This window comes from Chlamydotis macqueenii, chromosome 16, assembly GCF_036417535.1.
Source record: "Chlamydotis macqueenii isolate bChlMac1 chromosome 16, bChlMac1.mat, whole genome shotgun sequence".
NCBI classification, from domain to species: Eukaryota; Metazoa; Chordata; class Aves; order Otidiformes; family Otididae; genus Chlamydotis; species Chlamydotis macqueenii.
The window spans coordinates 7,984,387-8,006,960 of NC_141571.1; the positions used below are offsets into that span (position 1 = coordinate 7,984,387).

The window sequence follows — 22,574 nt, forward strand, 5'->3', positions numbered from 1 at the left end:
TGTGAAGCCTGTAGTGACAGGGTAATTCTGCAGGAAAATCTTGAGGCTGTCTGGAGAAGCTGCGGGCCGCACTGGACTGTGGCAGGCCGTATTGCCACAAGGAAGCCTTCGAAAGAGGAAAATCCCTGTCCGGATTTCCTGGGGGCAGCGGTCAGCCAAGCCCCTGCCGTGCTCTTTGTGTTCAGCTCCCTGCTCTCCCCGGTCCCACCGTCCTCAGGCACCCTGGGCCGGAGCCCCCTGCCCGGCCCTGCCGGTACCGGGGAGACGGCGGTAGCGGGGCCTTCCCCACCGGGCAGCCGCGGCAGATCGTTCCCTCCCGTTCTGAGAAGCCTGTGCGGACAGCGATCCTGAATGCACAGCCTCGGCCGCGGGGCAGCTCGCAAGGAGACGCATTTCGAAGCGCAGGGCCCGCCGGGCCTCCGGGGCCGCCCGTCCCCGCCCCGCGCCGCTAGGTGTCGCTCCAGGCCCGGGCACGGCGGCGCTGCCCCGGCGAGGGCGCGGGCGGAGCGCGGCGGGCGGAGCGGGGCCTCGGGGGCGGGGAAGGGCGCGACGCGTGCGAGGCCCTGGGGCCGCCGACACTGCCCTGCTCGGCGTCTGGCGAGCGGACCCCCCCGGAGCCACCGCGGGGACGGCGCATGGGGCAGCGGCACCCACGGGAAACCCTTCCACGCCCCACCAGCTGCACAGCCTGTTTGCCAATGAGTTATTGCCCAAACAACGAGGTTTTGCGCGTTCCTCATGAAAGCCCTCAACTGGCCCTTCACCGGCCTCTGCCATCACCGGCAGCGGCCTCAGCAGCCCGCTCAGCGGCAGCGGGGAGGCCGGGCCTCCCTCCTCGCCTCTAGCGCTGGCAGCCAGTTCAACCAGCACAGCCCCAGACACCGCTTCACCTTGCCAGTCCACCAGCCAGACCTCCTCCAGTTTTCCGTAGGCTAACACCTCTGCCCACCAAGGCTGGCTCGCCAGCGCGGAGCAGCGCTTCGACTCATTTCTCTCGCCTGCCACCCTCACTTAGACAATTCTGGTCTCGTCCCGAGCCACAAGGCACTAAGGGAGCAGAAACTGGCTGCAGCTCCCTTGCTTGGACTCTCTCCGGCATGGGAAAGCGTCAGTGGGTGGGAGAGCTGAACTAGCCGCTCCCACGGCTCCCGTCCAAAGCCCTAAATGCAAAGATAGGGAGATGATGGGCACCGAGAAGCGAGGTGTGCGGAGGACGGGATGCTGTGGCCATCCCCACCTGGTGCCTGGTCCAACGAGGCCAGCTGCCAGATGGCACAGACCAGCCCGGGGGCTGTTCTTAGATGCCAGTACTTACAACCAACAAGTCCCAACCGATGCCCTGGCAGCCCCACTTTCCCCATGGTGCTCGACACGAGATGAGAGCAGAAGGAAAAGAAGTATTTGTACAGTCTAGGGCACAGACCTTTAATGCTTTTAATGAACAAAAATCTTTTAATTCTTCATTTAAGAAGAATTAAACTCTCCTGTCACCCTCTCTAAGATTTTCCCCTGGTTTACATTGCTCCTGGCAATACACACCATGGAGTTCCAGCTACTTGGCCTGCAGCCTGGGGACCTCTGAATAATTCCCCTCTTTTAGAAATTTCCTAAATTAATTACCAAGTTCTGTTACTGGGAGCAGTAACAGTAACAGTACCCTTCCAGGGTATACTGGAAGGACAGGATTCCTGTTCCCTTGATGGATCTTTTGAAAGCTTGGATACGCTAGAAAAAAGCATCAATACGTGATCTGTAATAAATTCATCAAAGCAGGCGGCTAGGAAATGTCAGACAACTATGGAGAACTTCTGGAAAGCAACTTCTCTGCCATTTTTTTTTTTTTTTTAATACAAGGAAACAGGCTACTCATAAAACGCAAAGTCACCTATTACTGTCCCTGCTCAGAAAAACAGCCCACGTCTTGCCAGACAAATGGCTTCAGCATGGCCTTTTTCTGCAACTCAGGACTGGAGACCGTAGCTTCTGCCTCGTCACTGCTCCCTTCCAGGGGCGTTTGTGTGCGCTCTGGCTCTTCCTCCTTTTCTTTCTTTCACTGAGCCACAGAGTGGGTGCTCTGACCTCCAATTTGCTCTGGAAAATTTTCAGTCTGGTAGGGGAAGGTATTTCGCTCATGTTGTCCCACCGGCTGGAGGTGGGACAACGGAGCGGTGCCAATCTCCAGGTGTCGTCTCTGCGGCACTCGGTAGGGCAAAGAGCAACGTGTAGATAAAGCGGGGATTGAGCAACCCAGCCCTGCAAAGGCCAAGCATGCTAGGTCAGAGGTGAGCAGAAAATCAGCAGAAGACCAACAAATACCCAAGCATCACCATGTCACATGGGAACAAGGGATGAGGGAGCATTTAGGGAGGGGGAGGACTCTCGGCTGTAACAAAAGAACCAAAGGAGGCCAGAAGACATGGCCTGCAAATGCCTGGGGAGCTAACTGCCACTGGAGACTGCAAGGCAGAGTATTGCAGCTGCGGTTTCAGAGGAGAGGAAAGCATGTGGCAATCGTTTTTTATGTTAAAATGAGGCGAAGTCTCAAGCCTGGTCTAAGAGCTGGGGGAGATGTAAGAAGAGCCAACCTCTCTCCGAGTTGAGACATTGTCCCTGTCTGACATTTCATAAGCGCTGTTTTTTTTACAGCAGAGAACAGCAAGTGGAGGGCACTAGATTGAAATTTGGCCTCTGCCAGGTATAACTTAGTGTTGTTAGCGTAAGGTGTGCAGCTGTACAAAGAGGGATCTGGGGCTAGGAAGAAGCAAAAACAGAGCACACAACATGCTCAGAAATAAATTTCAATTTTACTTCTCTATTTTGCAGCCTTTATTGCAACATTGCTCCACTTAAGCCAGTCTTTCAGGCAAGGTCACCTCCTACCCTCCAGAGACCTTCCCACACCACCTCTGTGCTCTCTCCCAGCCTGCCTGCTGGCATGGATACCACTCTGCTCTGGGAGCCCTCACGTCCTCCTCTTTAGCTCACCTCCAACATACCACCTACAGCACCTTGTTCATCGGTGCAACTGCCAACTTCTGGCATTCACTTATTTCCTCTTTGCTTCTCTTCTCCCCCTCCACGTTGCTTTAGACTGCAGGTGAGCAGCTGTCTTCACACAGGATTTGGTGTGATGCAGCTCTGATCTTACTGATCTACTAAGAGCTACTGCAAGGGAAATAATACATGAGACAAGTCTGCAGCAAGAAGCATCAGAAATTACAGACAGCCTTTCTCTAGAGTATGACCCTCAGTCCACAGACCTGCTTATAAACACTTCAGTGTTGGAGCCCTCACGGTTAAGCTAGCAGCATCTCTCCAAAGCTGGTGTCCTTCCAGGGACCTGGAGAACAGGAACTGGAAAGCTTGCAAGAAATCCGGGAAAACAAGACAATTTCCAGGAAGAAAATGCCTCTGCAATGCTTTATTGTAGGTCTTGAGCCTGGAGCTGGACAGTTGTGGCTTCTACAGTACAAAAGGCAAACTGGAGAGCAGGTTTAATTCATGATGGAAATGAGCAGTGAGGATGAGATTCTTCCTTCCATCTTTTCACCATTCTGGTATCCTTCTGTTACCCTCCCAGTATCTACATTGTTCCACACATGAATGTAGAAGAATCTGGATTCTATTGCATCAGATTTTTTTTTTCTGCTCAAAAATGTTGATGTTCTTACTAAGAAATTTATGAGTTATGCTGTCTCCTTCCTCTGCTGACTAGTTCTGAAAAAAAGAAATAATGAAATCACTAGAAAGGAGGTCCTTTTCACAGAAGTGCTGCCTTTCTGCTGAAAATTGCTCTGCTGGGAGACATGCTGTGGAAGGGCTTCTGCCCTCGGGTTTTTCAGATATCAGTGCCCAGATCCCTTCACCAGGAATGTCTGCATCTCTTTTCCCATCTAAAGCATCTCTCTGAGGAGGTTTTCCAGGACAATTATTAGCAGCCTCTGCACATCTGGCCATGCCGAGCCATGGCACTTGCAGGGATAGAGCTTGGTGTGCCCAGACCTCCACCCAATCCTCTGTGGTGTGAGCCTTGCTCTGCACCTGTTCCCATTTAAAAAAAAAAAAAAATTCTGGCCATGCATTTGTTACGACAAGTGCAGAAACAATTTAAAAGAGATCAGAGTTAGTTCAAAACCTGCTTGCCGAATGCTAGGGTTTTGGATGAGTGGTTAGTCCCGCCAACAAGGTTCCCATGAGAAGCTGAGAACGGACGTCAGCTCCATGAGAGTGGATGTTGGGGTTTGAGGTGAGCTGGAGGAAGTTTAAAGAGATCCAGGTACAGCAGGGAGGTGAGGGGGGAGAAGGGAAGGAGGGGACAAGCTGGGCATCCAACCTCAATTACCACCCTGGCTGACGTGTGATCTCGGTGACTACGGGATTACTCAGCACTGGCCTGGTAAGGAGGTGTGGGCCACACCATCCCTGATATAATCTGTTTCACATGACAGTTGCACAGACGTTTTATTTTGTTAGGGAAGATCAGCCCTGGTAGGAGTACAACTTTCTGCTGCAGAGCAGGAGAGAATAGGGCAGAAATTTGAAGAGGGCAAATTTAGATCTTAAAAAATATCTTGAAAAACTGCCCAAGAAATTTACCAACCGCCTTTAGCGTTCAATTTTAGCCAACGGCCGTGGCAAGATGGAGAACTGTCGGGGTAATGCCAAGAAAGACCAGCACTTCAGCTGGTTGCCACAGCAGGAGACCTTCTGCTTGTGGGTCCCTGAGAGGTTTTGGAGGTAGGAAGCACGAGGCCGATTTTCAAGAGTTCAGTTGCAAGGGCCAGTTAGGGCAGCCGCTGGATGTAACTGCCAGATCAGAATGCAGGATAAAGACGCAGAATGAGGGAGTAAACAGCGAGAAGAACAAGCCCTGGCTCACTGCAACTTGCCAGTATTTGCACCCAGTACAGATGTTTGTATTTATTGAAGGTATAGACTCCAACTACAACCTCCAGACCCAGCTCTCTGGCCAGGCCCAGCTCCAATTTAATCTCTGGTGCATTCACCAAAGATTAACTTGGTAGATAAAGATGGAACTAGAAATATTTGAAGCCCGAAAACCTGTTAGGGTACTTTTGTTATGGAAAGAAAAAATCCTTTTAAAACGCAAAAAGAAAAAAGCAAATGTAAAAAATAAAAGAAAGAAAAAGTCCGATGATCCACTGCCTGATTCTAGAATTCTTCCTCTTTTCAAAGTTCTGAGGTTTGAACATTATGAACAGTTGACTGTTTAAATCGTATAATGCAATACCTGTTCCTCTGGCTTAACGTTACAATATTTCCCACACCGCAGGATTGCTTCACATTATTCTAAGAGGCAGTGTCATTTTCCCTGCAGTGCTAGGTCTTCTTTACTGAGGCGAAGGACACTCCTACTTCCTTTAATTATATGTTTTGTTTTAAATTAATGTCCTTTATTCTGGGGATGAATCACCAGCTTGTAGACAGGTAAATGTGGGAGTAAGAGAGTGAAAATATAAGTTTGATTCCCAAGGTGGGTGTCTTTAATTAAAACGAACATCAAGATTCCGTCTTTCTTCCCAAACTTCTATTCTAAATTCTAAAAACATTTGGATTCCATGTTTCTGTGCACGTATCTCACTTTCCTTCCGAATCGTGTTACATGCGGGCCCCTTTGGTTCCAGCGCGCAGATTCCCTATCGCCTGTGTACCCTGCCAGTTGCACCACACCGTGCAAAGCAAACACACCAAGACAAACTTGAAGGCCATCATCCCCGCGGGAAGAGATGGGGAGGGGAGCTCCGGCTTCGCCCCACTCCCTGCCCGCTCCCTGCCCTGCTCCGACTCCTCGCCCGGCTCTCCGCCCGCCGCTGCGAGCGGCTCTGGGCCCGGACAGTTCTGCCCGCCAGTGGGATTTGCTTCCAGCACTGGACGGGGAATAACGGGATCTCTCCTCTATCTGCGGCTTTTCCCCCGCCTTGGCAAAACGACTTGGAAAGCTCCCTCCTGCCTCCATTTCCCCAGGGGTGACACGGGACGGAGGGCGGGATCCGCGCCCACCCCGCACGGCACTGCCAGCCCCGAGCCCCCTCTCTCGGATGCCGGAGGCGGCAGCAGCGGCCCGGCCCACCCGTGTCCCCGCGTCCCCCTCGCCCGCTGCCGCCCACCCTCCCCCCACCCCTCACCTGCGGGGCCCTCCCTCCCCGGCAAAGCCCCGGGTTCACTGTGGCCGGCTCGGCGGGGCACGGCACCGCCGCGGGTGCCTCCCTCCGGGGCCGGGGCCGGGGCCGGGGCCGGGCGCGGGGCCGGCGGTTGCCGAGCGTGCCGCGTGGCAGGCGGCCAGGCGGTGACGCGCCTGTTGCTATGGGATCCACCGCCCCTATAAATATCACAGGAAAGGAACTTTCCTAAGTCAGAGACTTTAGGACACGGGACCCAGAACCAGATGGTCCGCAGGAGAGGCGCCAGCCCCCGCAGCAGCAGCCCGAGCGGTGAAGCCCCGCCGCGCCGCCGGACCTGACCCAGCCCAGGCGGGCAGCGCAGCCGGGGGCCGTGCCCGGCACCGGAGACCGAGGCAGGGTCCGGACCCCCCCACCCCCTCCCACCCCGACGGCGGCAGCTCGACCCCGTGCCGGGGGGGCCCCCCCTGCGTCGTCCTCTCCTCCCCGCATCCCCCTTTGCTTTCATGCAACGCCTGGTGGCCTGGGACGCAGCATGCCTCCCCATCCAGCCGCCCGCCTTTAAATCCATGGAAGTGGCTAATTTCTATTACGAGGCGGACTGTCTGGCTGCTCTCAACAAGCTGCACCCGCGGGCGGCCGGGGGCCGCTCCGTGACCGAGCTGAGCGTAGGGGACCACGAGCGAGCCATCGACTTCAGCCCCTACCTGGACCCCCTGGCATCGCAGCAGCCGGCGCAGCCGCCGCCTCCCGCGGCAGCACCAGGGGGCAACTTTGAGCCTCCCTGCAGCAGCGGCGCCGGCCAAGATTTCCTTTCCGATCTCTTCGCCGAGGACTATAAAGGCAGCGGCGGGAGCAAGAAGCCCGACTACACCTACATTAGCCTCGCCCGGCACAGCCACCCCTGCCCCAGCCAGAGCCACAAGCCGGGGGGGCTGCCGGGCTGCTTCCCGCCCCAGATCGTGGAAACCAAGGTGGAGCCGGTCTTCGAGACCCTGGACTCTTGCAAAGCGCCCCGTAAGGAAGAAGGGGGAGCCGGGCCGGGACCGGGGGGCATGTCCTCACCCTACGGCAGCACCGTCCGCTCCTACCTGGGCTACCAGTCGGTGCCGAGCGGCAGCAGCGGGAACCTGTCCACCTCGTCCTCCTCCAGCCCCCCCGGCACCCCCAACCCCTCCGAGCCCTCCAAGTCCGCCGCCGCCGCCGGCGGGGGCTACTCCGCCCCCGCGGCCGGCAAGAACAAGCCCAAGAAGTGCGTGGACAAGCACAGCGACGAGTACAAGCTCCGCCGGGAGAGGAACAACATCGCGGTGCGCAAGAGCCGCGACAAAGCGAAAATGCGCAACCTGGAGACGCAGCACAAAGTCTTGGAACTGACGGCCGAGAACGAGCGGCTGCAGAAGAAGGTGGAGCAGCTCTCCCGGGAGCTGAGCACCCTCAGGAACTTGTTCAAACAGCTGCCCGAGCCCCTGCTCGCCTCCTCGCCTCGCTGCTGACCCCCGGCCGGGCGAGCGGAGCCGCCGGCTCCTCGCCCGGCTCCCGGCTGCTCTGGGGCCGGGGCGAGGGGAGAGCCCGGGGGGCGGGTGGGTCGGTTTTAAGCGTTTTTTGGGTTTGTTTTGGTTTTGTTTTGGTTTTTTTTTTCTTTATTTACGTGTTGGCGGAGGGCCCCGCCGCGGCGCGGGGACCTGAGCGGGGGCCGGGGGCGGTCGGCGGGGCGGGCGGGGGGATCCGGACCCCAGCCCCCGGCCCGGGCGGGCTCTGCAGGCTGCTGGGCGCTGGGGTTATTTAAAAGAGCGAGAGGAGAGCAAGGGCAAAGTGATGCAATCATTTAAGCATGGCTGGGAATGCTGTGTACATGATGCAATCTCGTGTAACTGTCAGTCATGAATTGAGTAATCTGTTAAAGATGTTCCTACAGTTTTTTTTATTATAAAGAATAATCTATTTCTATAAGAAAATACATATGTATATTTTGGGATCTATGCATTCTTGCTACATTTGAAGCATTAATGAACAATTTTAATAAACTTTATGACTAGGTTAAAAACAGCAGCTTGTTTTATTTTGAAGGCACGTTTAAAGGTAGATTAAATGCAGGGTTGAAATTCCAGCTGAATCTGGTTCGATGCTGTGATCAGGGATCAAGATTTTTGTTGGTGTTTTGACTTTCCCTGTGACTCAGAGAAAGGAAAGAAAACACAACAAAAACAAAAAGCCAAAAACCCCAAGAGAAACCCAGCAAAAAGCAGAGCTGGAAGCTTTAGCCAGTTCTTGTTGCCTCATTTTATTTCCTCTAATCACTTGCTTTAGCTGCCGCTGGGGTGTTGTTTGGGGAGGAGGTGTTTGTGTTTGGTTTCTTTTTTTTTTGCACTTCTTGCTGTTCTGAACATGTAGAGCGAGATGTGCTATCCAAACCATGACCAATCTTTGGCAAAGTAACACCGAGTCTGAAGTGGGAGGGAGGAAAAAAAAGGAAGGGAGGAAGCCTGAAATGAGTTTTTGTTTGTTTGTTTTTTCTTTACAGAGTTTCTATTCTCTAAGTTACGATTCAGCATTTCTTATGTTTGCAGTTTACAGGAATAAACATGAGAAAGTAGCATTTCGGTTGGATGTCGGTAATTTCGGTCATTGCTCAGGAAGCTCTCATGAAACCTGGCCAGGTGAGAGGCGCACAAACAACTGCCTTATCTTTTCTCTTGAGACATTTTTCTAAAACCTGTAGATGGAATTTCTCTGGGGAGAGGTGTTTGTTTGCATGCGTGTTTGTTGGGGGCAAGCGACAGATAAGGGGGGGTGGTAGAGGAGGAGGAAGTTTGTAGCAGGCCATAACTTTGGTGTAGAGAGAACGAAGGCTCTGCCTGCCGATGAAGCCAGCCTTGCCAGGGCTCCCAGGCTCTGTTACTTCCCCCGCTGTATGCTGCTGTGTCGAGGTCTCACAGAAAGTTTTAACAGTCTGAAGCTGGTTATGTGGAGGGAGTTGGGCAAATTATCGGGTTTTACTCAGCATTTTCCGTTTTCCTGTTAGGCCAAATTTAAGCTTGAAGTTTTTAGATCCAGATTCCTCATGCCCCAGAAAAGAAAATCGCCTATGCTCTGTTTGACAGCTGAACACAGGAGGGGTTTTCAGTGTAAAGACAGTGCACTTGGATTTGCTGCTATACATTCCAATACAGATTGCAGAAGGACAAATCTTCAGTTTGTTGCTTATTTCTAGCGTTTCTTTAAGCAAAGCATGTTTTCTCCTGAAAGAACTGTTCTGCTTTTTTTGACACTTAAGATCCTAGCGGGGGAATCTCTCAGAGCTCTTACTGGAATTTGTTACGCATTCCCTGCTCCCCCAGTGCCTCTGTAGCTCCTGCTAGGAGCCGTGCAGTAGTAAGCAATGGAGTGTTAGTCCTAATACAGATTTCTCCCATTTCCTTTTTAATTTGTACAGTGTAGTTAAGTTGTTTTTATGAGACCCTAAGAATAGATTTTCTTGGGTGAGCTAGCTCCTGCACCAGCATGACTCAAGTTCTTGCAGGCAAGACAGACGTTAGATCTTGTCTTGACTGTCCCTCGTGACGATGATTACTCCAGCCTCCTGTGGCTGTTTATTCTACTATTCTTCTAGTTACGAAACTTATCCACATCGTTAGATCCTATTTTCTTGTTGTGCTGTAGGCCATGTAATGTTACCCAAACTTACAAGCAGTCTTCCCAGTCAGAACCGAGTGCTGCTGAGGGTGGAATTGCTGGAGGACTGAAGATGTCCTCAGATACATTTCTTTCTTTCTTTCTTTCTAAATAACAAAGCTTCCGACAAAAGTTCAGTTTGCAGGGGCTGGAAGGCAGGGTAGATTGAAGGATAACATGTACTAAAGGTATTTATATTTGTTTAAATAATAGTCCACTTTTGGAGATAGAGCTCTATCAGGCATGAATGAGCTAATCCTCGTCCTTAAACTTTGCCTGCCACAGTTCAGGAGAGCCAGGGCGGTGTTGCTGCAATTTAAAGAATGATGTTTAAATTATTGCTGTATTCCAGTGTATCTCTTAACTAGGATTACAGATTCTCGTTCAGGAGGAAATGTGCAGCAATGCATTTTTGTCAGAAAGATGCAATTACAGACAGGAAAATCGAGGACATGAATGCACCAATTTTACACGAGTCTCAGAAGGAATCCGTGAAAGAGTCGTAAGAAGAATTCCCGAGTCCTTCATTCTTAATCTTGTATTATCCACATAACTTACATTTTAGGAGCTTTGTAGCACTATTAAATGCATGGAGGTCATGAAATACGCTGCTTTATAAACAACCATATAAAAAAAGCCCCTGTAATTAAAACATCTCCTAGAAGAAAATCGTCTGGAAAAAAAAATAGTTTGGAAATGAATCTGAAAAAACTCCAAGCACTAAAAGTAGACAACAGATTCCAAATACCTTTTCTAATCACAGTGGGGGAATTGGAAAATCCCTGTCCAAACAGTGGCTCAGCTCCAAATATTGATTTAGTTTCCCATTACAAATAAGATTCTGTTGACTGAAAGCAGTACTTGGTACGTCTCGGTTGTCGTCTGACAGGGTGTCTTGAACTTCTTTTCCTAAAGCGACTCAGTACAGCTTGTGGTAAGATTTTGCAGTCTGTGTGCAGGCAAACCATGCAGAGAAGTTAAGGCACTTAACTCCAGTAGTCTGTTTTGAATTTATGGAAGTTTATAAACAGCATTTTGTTTGGTCTTTTTTTTTTTCCCCCTTTCAAATTATTTATTACATTGACTGATTCATACAGGTCTTTCTCATTACTACTAAAGCAACAGGGTTTCTTCCTATAGAGAAATAAGTAAGATCAAATCCCTAGCACTGACATCCCCTTTCCAAAGCGTCTAGCACTGTTTTATCATTTGCTTGGTGTTTGAATTCAGTTGTGCTTAGTTCTGCAAAAGGAATCCTTTTAGAACCAAATATTTAAAAGTACAATTACAATTTTGTTAGCAGTTCTTCTATATATTAATAGAAATCGCTATTCTGCTTATCTGCCCAAAGCGTGTATAACCCCATGCAGCGCTGACACTGGGGTGTTGCTTTCCCTCTTTTCCCACTGCCTTCCATTAGCGACTCTTGGAAGATGCAGGATAATTTACGCTTGTTTCTATACTAATTGTTTCTCCTCTATCAAATAAAATCACCCAAATTGCACACGTGCACCAAAGAGTTATTGGGTGGGAGACTTGATCACATTTGATAACCGTATGCTTTTTTCCTCACTGAAATTCTGCAATAGCCTTCAGATACCGAAATTACAACCTGAAAAAAGCTTTGTGCACTATCTTTACCTTTACAATTTAATTGCTAGAACAACTGTCATTGATGTGGATGTGTATAAAAAGATGAAGTTACTCTCATACTAGCTGGTTTTCAAGCAGTGTTTCATTAGCTGTGACCAGAATAAAAGTCAATGCAATTCAATATCTGCTTTAATAAAGAGAAAAATGTGTATCAGGCCAAATTACACATCTTCTTTTGTTATTTATAGTGATATCGCTTAACAAAAAATAAGCATTGTCTTGCATTTTCCTGTCATTCATACCAAAACAAAGTGAGTCTGAAGCACCACCAAACCAGAATGGCAGAGCTCTGCATTCAGTTTGTACTGGATATAGACAATTATACAGTGGATGGGGGGGCAGTGATTAATTACGTTCTAAGTCTTCTGCTATTGATTGCTAATGCAAAGAAATTTTTATCCCTATTGTCCTGAGTGTTAATTTTTTTTTTTTAATGTTTAAGTCCATGCAAATGCTTAACAGTCAGAATTTTAGGGCAAACCTCATACACTAGTGTGAAATGTGAAGAAAAATTTAAACATACACGTGTATTTTGAAAGGGTCCTAATACATTAATCAGGAAGTCCAAACAAAACTGGGAATATAGTTAACTACTCCCAAAGAAACAAGTCTGTTCAAATTCTGAACACTTTTAAAAATCAATCAATAAAGTAAAAATAAAACCACATGGACAAAACTGCGTTAAATATGTGAGGAAGGTAGTTCTCTTTTGAGAGGTACTTGCTGAACAGACAAGTGAAATTGTTAAAAGAATGAAGTTCCATTTAACTCTTTGCCGGGACCCAAATCATAATCTGAAAATTTAATCTTTGAAACACAAAGCTAAACCTTGGTAGACACTCTGCACTTGGACAGTATCCCGAGGTTTTCTGAGGTTCCTGGTTCTTTCACATGAACTGAGGCTGGTTTGCCCCAGCCTGGGCAGATGAGCAGCACAATCTATGGTGAGTATGTAAACACCCAAAAAGATTAGATACAGCCTTGGATTGACACCAGGATCATGTGAAATTTATGGTGGGGTGTCAGCCTGATGCAGAACTACATGGAACTCCAAGAGAGTTTCTCTCTGAGATGATCCTGGAAGCGGCCGCAGGGCCGGCTGGAGCACCACCCCTGGTGCCAGTGCACCAGTCCTCGGGGCCGCCGTCAAGCAGAGCTCTCAAGTTCAGCATAGCTGTAATTCCGATACGCTCAGTTTGATCTATTGGAAACTACTGGAAACCAAAATGCCTTTCGTGATAATTTCCCCATCTGCTACATTGTTTGAATGTTTTGTTTTGAATAAAAGGCTTTCCTCCCCTCCTAGAAATGTTGGTGGCTCGATCTGCCTGGATGTGAAAATAAGTAGGGCTGGAATTCAAAACAAGGATAAATGGGTTAATAGTTGCTGCTAATTGGTTTGCATTTACAATAGGGACAAATTTAGTTCCAAACTTTCCAACTGGTTGCCACAATTTCACAGAGCAGCGCCAAATTTAATCCTCATTTGTTTTAAAATTTTGATGAATTTATATGTTTGCTATTAGAATTATTCCTACAATAATAAATTCCATTAATATTTTCCAGCTAATTAAAAGCTAAGGAAGACTTTGATCTACATCCGGTTTTCTCCTTGCCCTCTCCTATCTGCCCTTGCCTCTGGGATTCCTGTATCAGACACTACACAGATATCAAAGCACTTTCTCAGAGTTTGGGGTATTTAAATCAGAGATTTTAGTTAGGTCTCATAATTTCATACAGTTTGCAGAGTAAATCCTCTAAGAGCTCACACATTCCCTCTGTAAGACACACTGTAGAAGTGCTGGCTCAGTCAGCAGACATGGTTTTGATGGGCTTGATTGCAGACACCTCTGCCAGTCAGAGTAAAGAACTGAATTTTTGATAGAGGCTACAAAATACTATGGTCCGTATCCTCATAGCGCAACAGCTTGTTTGTTTTCTATAAATACCTGGGGTTTGCTAATATATTGCAACAGCAGTTCATTAAGCCTGTGGTAAGTAGCTCACTGATGTTGTCTAGAAATTACAGTAATAGGAATCACAGTTTCCTTCAAACAATGCAAAAATCCCTCTAATGCCTCATCTGCTCTGCTCCCCTCCTTCGTTAGCTTACCTGGGATCTGGGTCCACCAAAGTCTGGCGGTATATTTTCTGTAAGTGTGTGGAGGAGCTTTGGTTTTAGAAATTAATGTCATGGTGACACGATGGGAAAATATTTCTGTGCAACATGATGAAACAATTACTTGGCTGAAGTAATTCAGGAAGGGAATCACAAGAACAAGAGAAAGTGCCTGGAGCCGGTTTGAGAAGCAGAAGGAGAGCAGTGGTGGCTCGCTAGCAGAAACATTGTTTTGCTCATTTCCCCAGCCTCTGCCATCTGGACAAAAACTGAGGGGTGGATGTTTCTGACGGTCATTTGCCACACTTCTCTGAGCCTAGGTGTCTTATTTGAAATAAAGTAAAATACAGATTCTGTCTCTGATGTTTTTTGAAATACAAAAGGCTAGAAAATGAACCTAGAATGTGATTTATTAAGATTCTTAAGTGTGTCTAACATTTATGTATATAAGGAACAGAATAAAATCTGTGGGATAACTTGGCACAACGAGATGAACAGAATTACAAAAAAAAAAAAAAATAGTAATTATCTAGGAGCTTGGTTGCTTAAAGGAATGCAAGCTGGACCATAGCCACTTACGCTTAACTTCAGCACGTAAGACAGCTTTTGTGCCAGCTCTGTGAAGAAAGAGAACTTCCGAGCAGTGCTGCTTTCCTGCTGCTGAGTTACTGATGACCACTCATGGTGGCAGAAAATATTTCTGTGCTTAAATTTAAGAGCAGTCCCGATTGTTAGGTTGAGTCCTCAGATCTGAACGAGCACAAGAGAAGGCAGAAGGCCTTTACGTATGACTTCAGCTGTTGGGTGCACAGTATCCTTACCCACTTTCACAGCAAATTACATAGCTGTGGAGTTAATGAGTGCAGAACGCTGGCAGAAATTAAGATGCAAGGGATAAATACTGAGCTTTGAAACAAAGGAGAGAGTTTCTGGTCCTGGCTCTTTCACCACTTTGTCATATATCTTTAGATTATCAGTTAGCCCCTAGATGTAATAGAAGCTGTATGCACGTATGTGCATCTCTAGTTATAAGTGCAGTTGCCATAGCTGCAGGTATATCTCCCTATTATATATTTAGATCCTGATCTTACATATGTGCTTCATTTTATACATGTAGCTGTAGTGATTTCAGTGGAACTATTATTACTTGCATAGATCTGTATTTACATGGATGTATTTACATGGATCTGTATATACATGGATCTGAGATCACAGTGTCTCTGGGAAAATTTTTGTGCCTTGCTCACTTTCACAGCACATGCCCTAGCAAATGTTGAGCACTTCCATTTCATGTGTTTTCAAATTTCAGAGAGCTGCCCATGCACATGGGCTGATTTGGCTTTCTCTTCCTGTACAAAAGGAGATGGCAGCGGCTTCAGCATTTTTGCATTTCCCAGGAAAAAGAAAAAGACAAACCAATAAAACATCTGACAAGCGGGGTACAGCCTATGCTCTAACAGCTGTCATTGAGTCCCAATCCAACAAATTATTTGAGTGTATGTTATACCTGAGGAGAAGCAAAACAATGCTGAACATAAGCTTTAAAGTTTTGGATGTGCCAAGTGCTCTGCGGAAACACATCCTTCCAGAGCCTCAGCTGCAGCTGCCTGGCCTCTGGATCACACTGCCGTGATGCAGCTGTGGCACAGGCGTAAGGCCTGGGAAAGAAAACACGATAGGAAATCTGGATGTCCAGAGAGATGGTGAATGAGATGCATTCAGACATGCCAAAAGGAATCCTGATTTCCCCCTGCTGTACTGAAGGAGCCCATCCAGTTTGCACGCTGGCCAGGTCTGGCAAGCCGCTGTCTGAGAGCGTGGTGTTCGCACCTGGCTGCTGATCAAAGGAGTCTTAAGCAATAACCCAGTCCACACCAGCAAGAGCTGCTGCCAAGAGCCATGGACTCCTGTGGGCTGGAAGACGACTGATAAAGCTGATGCTGAGAAAAGCAATGATGCCTGCATTGGGCAATCTGAGTGCTACTAATGGCTACTGGAAAATGTTATTTTTATTTTAGTTCTGCAATTGCATAATCCTGATGGGCTAAAGGCTTGCAGTGACATGGCGTTTGTACAGAGCTTGCTTTTTTTTTTTCTTTGCAAAGCATTTTATTTAGACAAACAGATGCTCCCACTTTAAAGGGGAAAACCTCTAGTCTTTGGTAGTTCTTCCTCTGTCAATAACAAATATGGGTCGATTGTGTCTTTCTCCAGAATTAGGCTTGCGAAGGATGAGGCGCTCAGAATAGGTGGGAATGATGCAATCAAGCCTCTTGTAATACAGTCCTGTGCCTGGTGGTAGAGGATACAGTTCACAAGCAAGGTTGACAGATTGGAAAGCGCTTGGCAAAAGGGACAAGGCGGCAGATCTCCATGTGGTGAAGAGGCCTTGAAAGAAGGAAGTGATACCAAACAGCACACGGTTCTGGGAAGGCTATTGCAAGCTGTGGCAGTGATGGGAACTGTTTCTGACAGACAAGCTAGGGGCAATGAACTATTTTCCCACTGACCTCATGGTAACATGAAGTGAAAATTCCACTCCAGTGTTTTCTGCCAAGTCCTTAAAGGCAAAACCTTAGCAAATGGCTCCCGCTTTTGCATTAAGTCCCTAGCAGGTGCTCTTCTGCACGAGCCCTACAAAGCTTTATTACCAGAGGTACACTAACTATTAAACAGCCATAAGCTCAACCCGGTATTTACTGTAGGACTGAGCCTTTTTTATTGCACAGAGGGAGGGAACTCCCTTCTCAGCCCTCCAGGTGGTCCCTCCAGGGCAGGGTTGAGGCACACTGGTGAGAAGGGGTGGGGTTGGGTGGGAGAGGCTTTCATTGCTGCCCTACCTGTTCTGGGCATAAATTGAAATGATCAGTCTTTAAATCCTGCCAATTAGGCATGCTTTACTGGCATTACAGTCAGTTCACTGTGATAGGTAAAATGAAAATGTTTCTCTTTCCAAAAAAAAAAGAGGTAAAATCCTGCTTTTACACATTTAACTCCCAGAGCAGGGTAGCAGGTGGCAGCGGTGCACGCTGGAGGGTACCTGACCTCACCCGGACAGGCAGGAGCAGGGCAGCATTCTGCAACATGGAACGTCTCAGGGACAAATACCTCCTGACGCGTTTGGGTACCCCCTTCCAGCAGGGACAGTCTGTTAGGAAACCTGCGGAATAGGGCTGGAGGATACAGTCTGCAGTCCCCCGCAGCACCCTCTCCTCTGCAATAATTCCCTTTAGCATTCAAGGTAGCATTAGATGTGGAAAAACCACAGAGGTTACTTTTTCCTAGGCTCCACCTGTCAACAAATCTCCACCTACTTGGGAGAGCAAAATGAGATGCTTTTCACAAGACTATGAAACTGCTAATGAGGGTAGTACCTGTGCTCTCAAGTTAGTACTTTCCTAATCTTCTGATCAACAGATTCCTATAACGAAGAGGCAACGGGGACCTCTCAGGTCTGTTACTTCTTGGTTTCTGCAGACTGAGGCAGACATTGGTCTGTTTTTTGTACACTGCTCCTACTCTGAGGGTTATCTTGGTTACTATAAAGGCCAGAAAGAAATGATTCTTCAAATAAAAGTTATCTTTGCAGCATCCGTTTCTGCCTGTGAAAATACGGGTATGCTGTGCTGCCATGCAAAAGCACAAGTTGGCTTCATCCTCACCTGCACTCAAAGAAGAAGAGAGTGAGGACTGTCTCCCAACAGCCCCATATTCCTGTCTTATGAACCATTCTCACCACTGAACCATTTAGTCTCTGCTGGTCCAAAATAAGCATTTCTGATATCAGCTTTTTGGACCTTTGCGACGTTTGGACCCTTTGCTTAAAAACAGGCTTTATTCTGAGAAGGGTTTGTCACTGGCACTTAAGTATGTGGAAGTTTTTTTAGGAAGTGAAGAGGATAAATGGAAAAATTAATTACCTATGTCAAAACCATTTCATACCACATAAAGCTTGCCTGTGAAGAATGCTGCCTTTTACTGTCTTATGTCCTGGGAACTCTGACCAACTCAGCTCCTCCATCCACAGCTTGTCAAGAACCACGATTGTTTATAATCAAATCACTCATTTGTACAAAGCCAGGGCAGAAAAGCCCATTTATTATAAGCTTCTTTACAAACGCAGTGCTAGGTTCTTCACCCCACTACCTATCGCCATGTCTTGAGGGGAGAAGGGAGGTGAATGTGACCTCCAAATAAATATCTCCCTCAGCTAATTCGTGCTCTCCTCCAGCCTCCCCCCAAGGATTAAACATTAGCTAGGGCTCTCAGGAGGGCTTTGGCCACACTACACAGCCAAGTCAGCTGGTGGGACCTGGCACAGTGCAGGAGGGTGCTGCACCGGTTCTGTGCTAAATGTTAAGCCCAGATGGTCGCTTGTCAGCTTCTGCTGCAGAGACTCTGCCTTGTATTAATTAGGGGTGACAACCCAGAGATTCTGGAGAAAGGAAAGCAAAATCCTGTATCTGGCATTGCTGCAAACTTGTTTCAGAATCTCAGGCAAGTTACTTCACCTTTCTTTGCTTCAGTTCTTTTATCTGCAGAAAGGTAATTCCTGGATTTGGGAGAATAGAGCAGGGTGTCTCAGGTATTATTTGTTTAAAGAACTGTGAAATATAAGAGACCTTGAAAATACCATGTGTTATTTAAAATTTATATTAAAAGCTAACAAGATGAATAAATTCAGCAAGGAAAGTCTTCTGGTGAAAATGACTGGGAGCACAACTGTCCCTCACTCCAAATACTTCCCAGACAGTAACATGACCACACAGAGTTAGGCTAATTATATATGTAGAATAGGCAGATGCTATTAGAACATAATTTTTTTTTCACCCGGTGAGTAGAGAAGACTATCCTGCGTGATGAAATGCTCTGCAGGGGCTGTATTTTTATCATGCCTCATACTTCTCAAGGTATTTGGAATCACCTTGAAAGCTGGAGACTATCTTTCCCTTTCTTCCCTGGAATCTGAGCACTGTGTTCACAGAATTTCACCAAGTCCTCCGTATTTTCCTTCCAAATTCCCTTCCCTTTGACAGTCTGTAATTCCTGATGCTGGTGAGTATTGTTGCAGTTTTATTAAGTAGATGTAATAGCACGCTGTTCAGAGACAACATGTCATGATAATAAACCGTCCACATAATTAGGCCTGACTTGTCAATCAACATGGAAAAGGACTGAATGGAGTTCATAAAAGCCCCTTTAAGAGGCTGACGGAAATGTTTAAAGAACAAGGAAATTAGCAGTGTTTTGTATTGTATTTTGCAGAGCAGAAAATTAATTAGCACTGGAGAGAACACACTCTTCTGGAATGCCCATGTGCGGCCCATTATATCCCATTTTGCCCTCTGAGTCATCCCTTCGCAGCCACTGCCTCTGTGCGAACAGGAGCAGGCACAGCGGGATCAAGTTTAGCGACTTGTGTGAGTAAGCAGCCATACAGGGAAATCTCCCCTTGAGCAGTGGCCAGGGTACCACTGGCAAAAGCTGGTGAAATAACTTTCCTAGGCAAAAAAAAAAAAAAAATCACATTTTTGCATAGTATTATTTTTGCTTTTCACGTTAGGAATTTTATTATCTTAGATGAAATGCCGAAAATGTTTCTCCAGTAAGCTGTATAAATCAGAAGTCTGTATGTATCCCAGACTGATGATCTGAGACACCTTCCTGCACCAGAGAAATTGCCCCCATGAAGAGAATCCACATTTCCAAGATCTAAGTGAAATAGAAATAACAAAATAGTTCCTGGCGTGCTTAAGCCCTGAAACTGCACAAGCAAGGTACCAAGGCCAAATCCAGCTCTGTCCAAGTCTGGGTGAAAGGTCGTCCATGAACTAGGAAGCCAACTATTGAGTTACCGGCTTTGCAGCAACAGAATAAACTCTCACCAGCTGATTGACTAAGACAGTGGGATATCACCCCCAGCTATTGGCAACTGTCCTCTCATCATTAACCTTCATTAAGGTGGTCATCTCCAAACCAAACAAATGCACAGTTCAGTTACTAATATAAAAGACATCAAATAGATTTATAGAAGAGTATTGCAAAATATTAAATAATAAAAGCTGCTACCAAATAACAGCAGGAAGATTAATTGCCCTACAATGTTTGCTTCTCAAACAGCCAGAGCCTGACTATTTTTGGGGAATTACACCTTGACTGATGACAACACTTGCTCTGTGCATTTGATGTGGGGGAGAGGGGGTACTGCTGGCACACTCTGTCTAAACCTGACAGCAAGGCTAAGGTTTGCACTTAACTGCATGAATCACCAACTACTGAAATTTAAAAGCTTGCATATGCAAATCACTAATTAAACATATTAGCATAGTCAGTTACCCAAACTGTAATCTTAATCGTATCTCCAAGTTAGGCATGCAATCACACACCCATTTTGCAGATTTGCATTTGTGAGCATGGTTTCCTGAGAGATAGGTCCAGAAACTAGTCTAATAACCAATTTTTCCTCATGTAGTTCCAAGAAGGAAAAAGAAGAGTGAAAGTATGCTGAGTGGCTTCCTCTCCTGAAGAGTAATGGGGAATTGTACAAAATCAGGAACTGATGTGCACAGCTGAATGACAACTGAGAGGGCTAGCTGGTGAGTATGCACGCTCTCCTTTAATCTAATGCCCATCTTTGTGACTCCTTGGACCCAAACAACATGGATTTCCCTCTAATAGCAAATATTCAGACACCGGAAAAGACTATGTGCCAGATTTTTACTTTATTTACATTGAATTACCTGAGATTAGAATCTGAAACTAGAAACTTTCTTTATACAGTTACAAATAGCTATATTATGCTGTTTTAAGGGGTTAAGAAAAGGAGGAAATCATAACCACAGAAGTCATAAAGGTAACTTATCCCAAGCCAAATAGTTTTGTTTCTAACGCAGGGCTTTAATTATAACATGTCATATAATGATGACATAGTGCTATAATAGGCAAATATAATGCATTAATCTGATATTATATTTTGGCTTTAACAATAGGTGCAGCGAACCAGCCTTAGTGGATAAGTCATTCAGAACCTATCTGCACACTCCACCTAGATACTTATCTGCCTCTTTAATTAAGTGGAGGGAAACTTCTTGAGGCCATACCCATAAAGCTAGTCTCTGATGATAGCAGAGTTACTGGAAGCCTTTGGTAATCGCTTACACCCACGTATTGTGGTTAGCTTCCAACTTTGGCTCTTTCCTTCTCGCTTTGGAACCACCTATTTATCCCCTAGTGTAAATCCCCTAGTGTTTTTGTACCAAAAGGGGTACGAAAGACCTCCAGGGGTTGGTTTGAGCAACATGTCAGCATACAGCCATTGGCCTCCTCAGGTCTGAACCAGGCTTCCTAACTGCAGTGGTGAAAAACAGGGATTTGGCAAACTTTTCACTTACCATTATACTTCTTGAAACAGTAGTGACAGACTGCATCAGTGAACACAGTATGGCCAGTGCCAGCTTTCCGTAATGCATGTTCCCCAGGTTGTCCTCAGCATGTGCTCGTGGCAATCGGAGACGCTACAGCAACCGACTTCAGTGGAAGCAGGACTGGGCCTCGTGGGATGAAATCGCCTTTCCCAATTCTGTGGGTCCTATGTAACTTTGTGTACATTGAAAACCACCCTTTTTTTCTCTTCTTCAAACACAAAGAGTTTGTAGGGTTTGCATGCTAAGCTAAAATAAAATTTTAACTAATGTATTAGTTTGGAGAAGGTGATTCCTGAGTGGCAGTACTTGCTCTCTGCTAGGAATTTTTGAGAGAAATGTCCTGCTCTGAGGCAGTAATATACAGAAATCATAAAAACCAAGCATGTAAACAGCATCTGAAGAAAGCACAGGGACAGCAATCTCGAGGCCATGTGAGATGACTCTCTGAGGTGACAATAAGGGTACAGTAAGTGCTATAGTCTCTGTAGCAGAATAAAGGCAGCTGACATGAGGTTCCTGTATTTCAGTACTAGCTAAGCAAGCCACACAGGATGAGCACAACTAAAATGGCTCCAACAGCTTACCTCGTCCTTTTCCTTTTTCTCTCCTTCTGCAGCTCACTTCCATACACTCCTCTGATGTTTTCCAGTATGAAAGGCTCTGCTAATGACCTTTGAACAGATCATGTTGAGAATGTCACTGCAGAGCTTCTTAATCTTATGGTGGCGCCTAAATAATATGGTGATGGGTACTGAAATGCTGAAAAACAGACAGACAGATAGCTAGATAAGATTAGATATATAAGTAATTTAGTCAGTCATCATACAGAGCAGCTGACATAAGTTCATTTGTAAAGCCAACTGGTAGAATTGCTTTAGAAGTCCTTACATTTTAATTCTCTTGAAAGACAGACCTTTGATCTGAATTGTTTTGGTGGCATGTACATTATTTGAATGGAACCTCACCTGACCAGGTAATACCAGACCGGTCATTCCTGGCATACTGTTGTCATAGGAGAACAGTGTACATGCAAATCCATACCTACTGATAGCTCAGGGGCAGACAGATAACTGAGCATCATGGAACAGATACAGGCTGAAAGCATGAGCACCACTTTATGCTGATATGCAGAATGAATCATGGCTAATAAAAGGCTCAAACAACCTTATATATGACTAAATGTAACACCAAAACACTTTTGAATTACACATGATCAGAAAATAACACAAGAAAATTGCTATTGCTTCCCTTTCTCATTAGTATTTATTAATTTACACTGAGGGGAGATGGAGGAGGAAGAGGAATAAAACAGACCTGTCAGATTCACTCTATAGACAGTTCTATATTCCAGCTCTCAGGTACTAGCAAAACACTGGGATGTTTGTATTGCATTCATTGCAGGGAAAATTATTTACATTCATGTTATGGTTTTTTAATTCGATGTTAAAAAAAATTTCAAAGACACTTCCTAAGGCAGGTTATTTTTGAAGTGGGTTATTTGTTTTCACTTTAAATCTGAGGCCACGGTAGTATTCCCAACTATGGAAGGGGTAAGAAAGTTAA

At 46.5% G+C, this 22,574-nt stretch overlaps 1 protein-coding gene and 1 long non-coding RNA gene across 2 annotated transcripts; one reads left to right on the plus strand and one right to left on the minus strand.

The window, feature by feature from the left end:
* Nucleotides 1-1,706: 1,706 nt before the first annotated feature.
* Nucleotides 1,707-6,256, minus strand: LOC147598709 (uncharacterized). The gene is made up of 4 exons (XR_015260351.1): nucleotides 6,147-6,256; nucleotides 3,261-3,717; nucleotides 2,986-3,165; nucleotides 1,707-2,253 (listed from the first exon to the last, which is right to left on the minus strand). It is a non-coding gene; the product is annotated as an uncharacterized LOC147598709 (long non-coding RNA).
* A 156-nt stretch (nucleotides 6,257-6,412) lies between these two features.
* CEBPB (CCAAT enhancer binding protein beta) lies at nucleotides 6,413-8,187 on the plus strand. The gene has a single exon (XM_086761056.1). It carries the CDS (start codon nucleotides 6,647-6,649, stop codon nucleotides 7,634-7,636), a length of 990 nt encoding a protein of 329 aa, XP_086617182.1. The 5' UTR covers nucleotides 6,413-6,646; the 3' UTR covers nucleotides 7,637-8,187.
* The last annotated feature ends 14,387 nt before the right edge of the window (nucleotides 8,188-22,574 follow it).

What these genes read in the sequence shown, in the direction of transcription:
- CEBPB (XM_086761056.1), top strand. Translation starts at nt 6,647, where the DNA reads ATGCAACGCCTGGTGGCCTGGGACGCAGCATGCCTCCCCATCCAGCCG.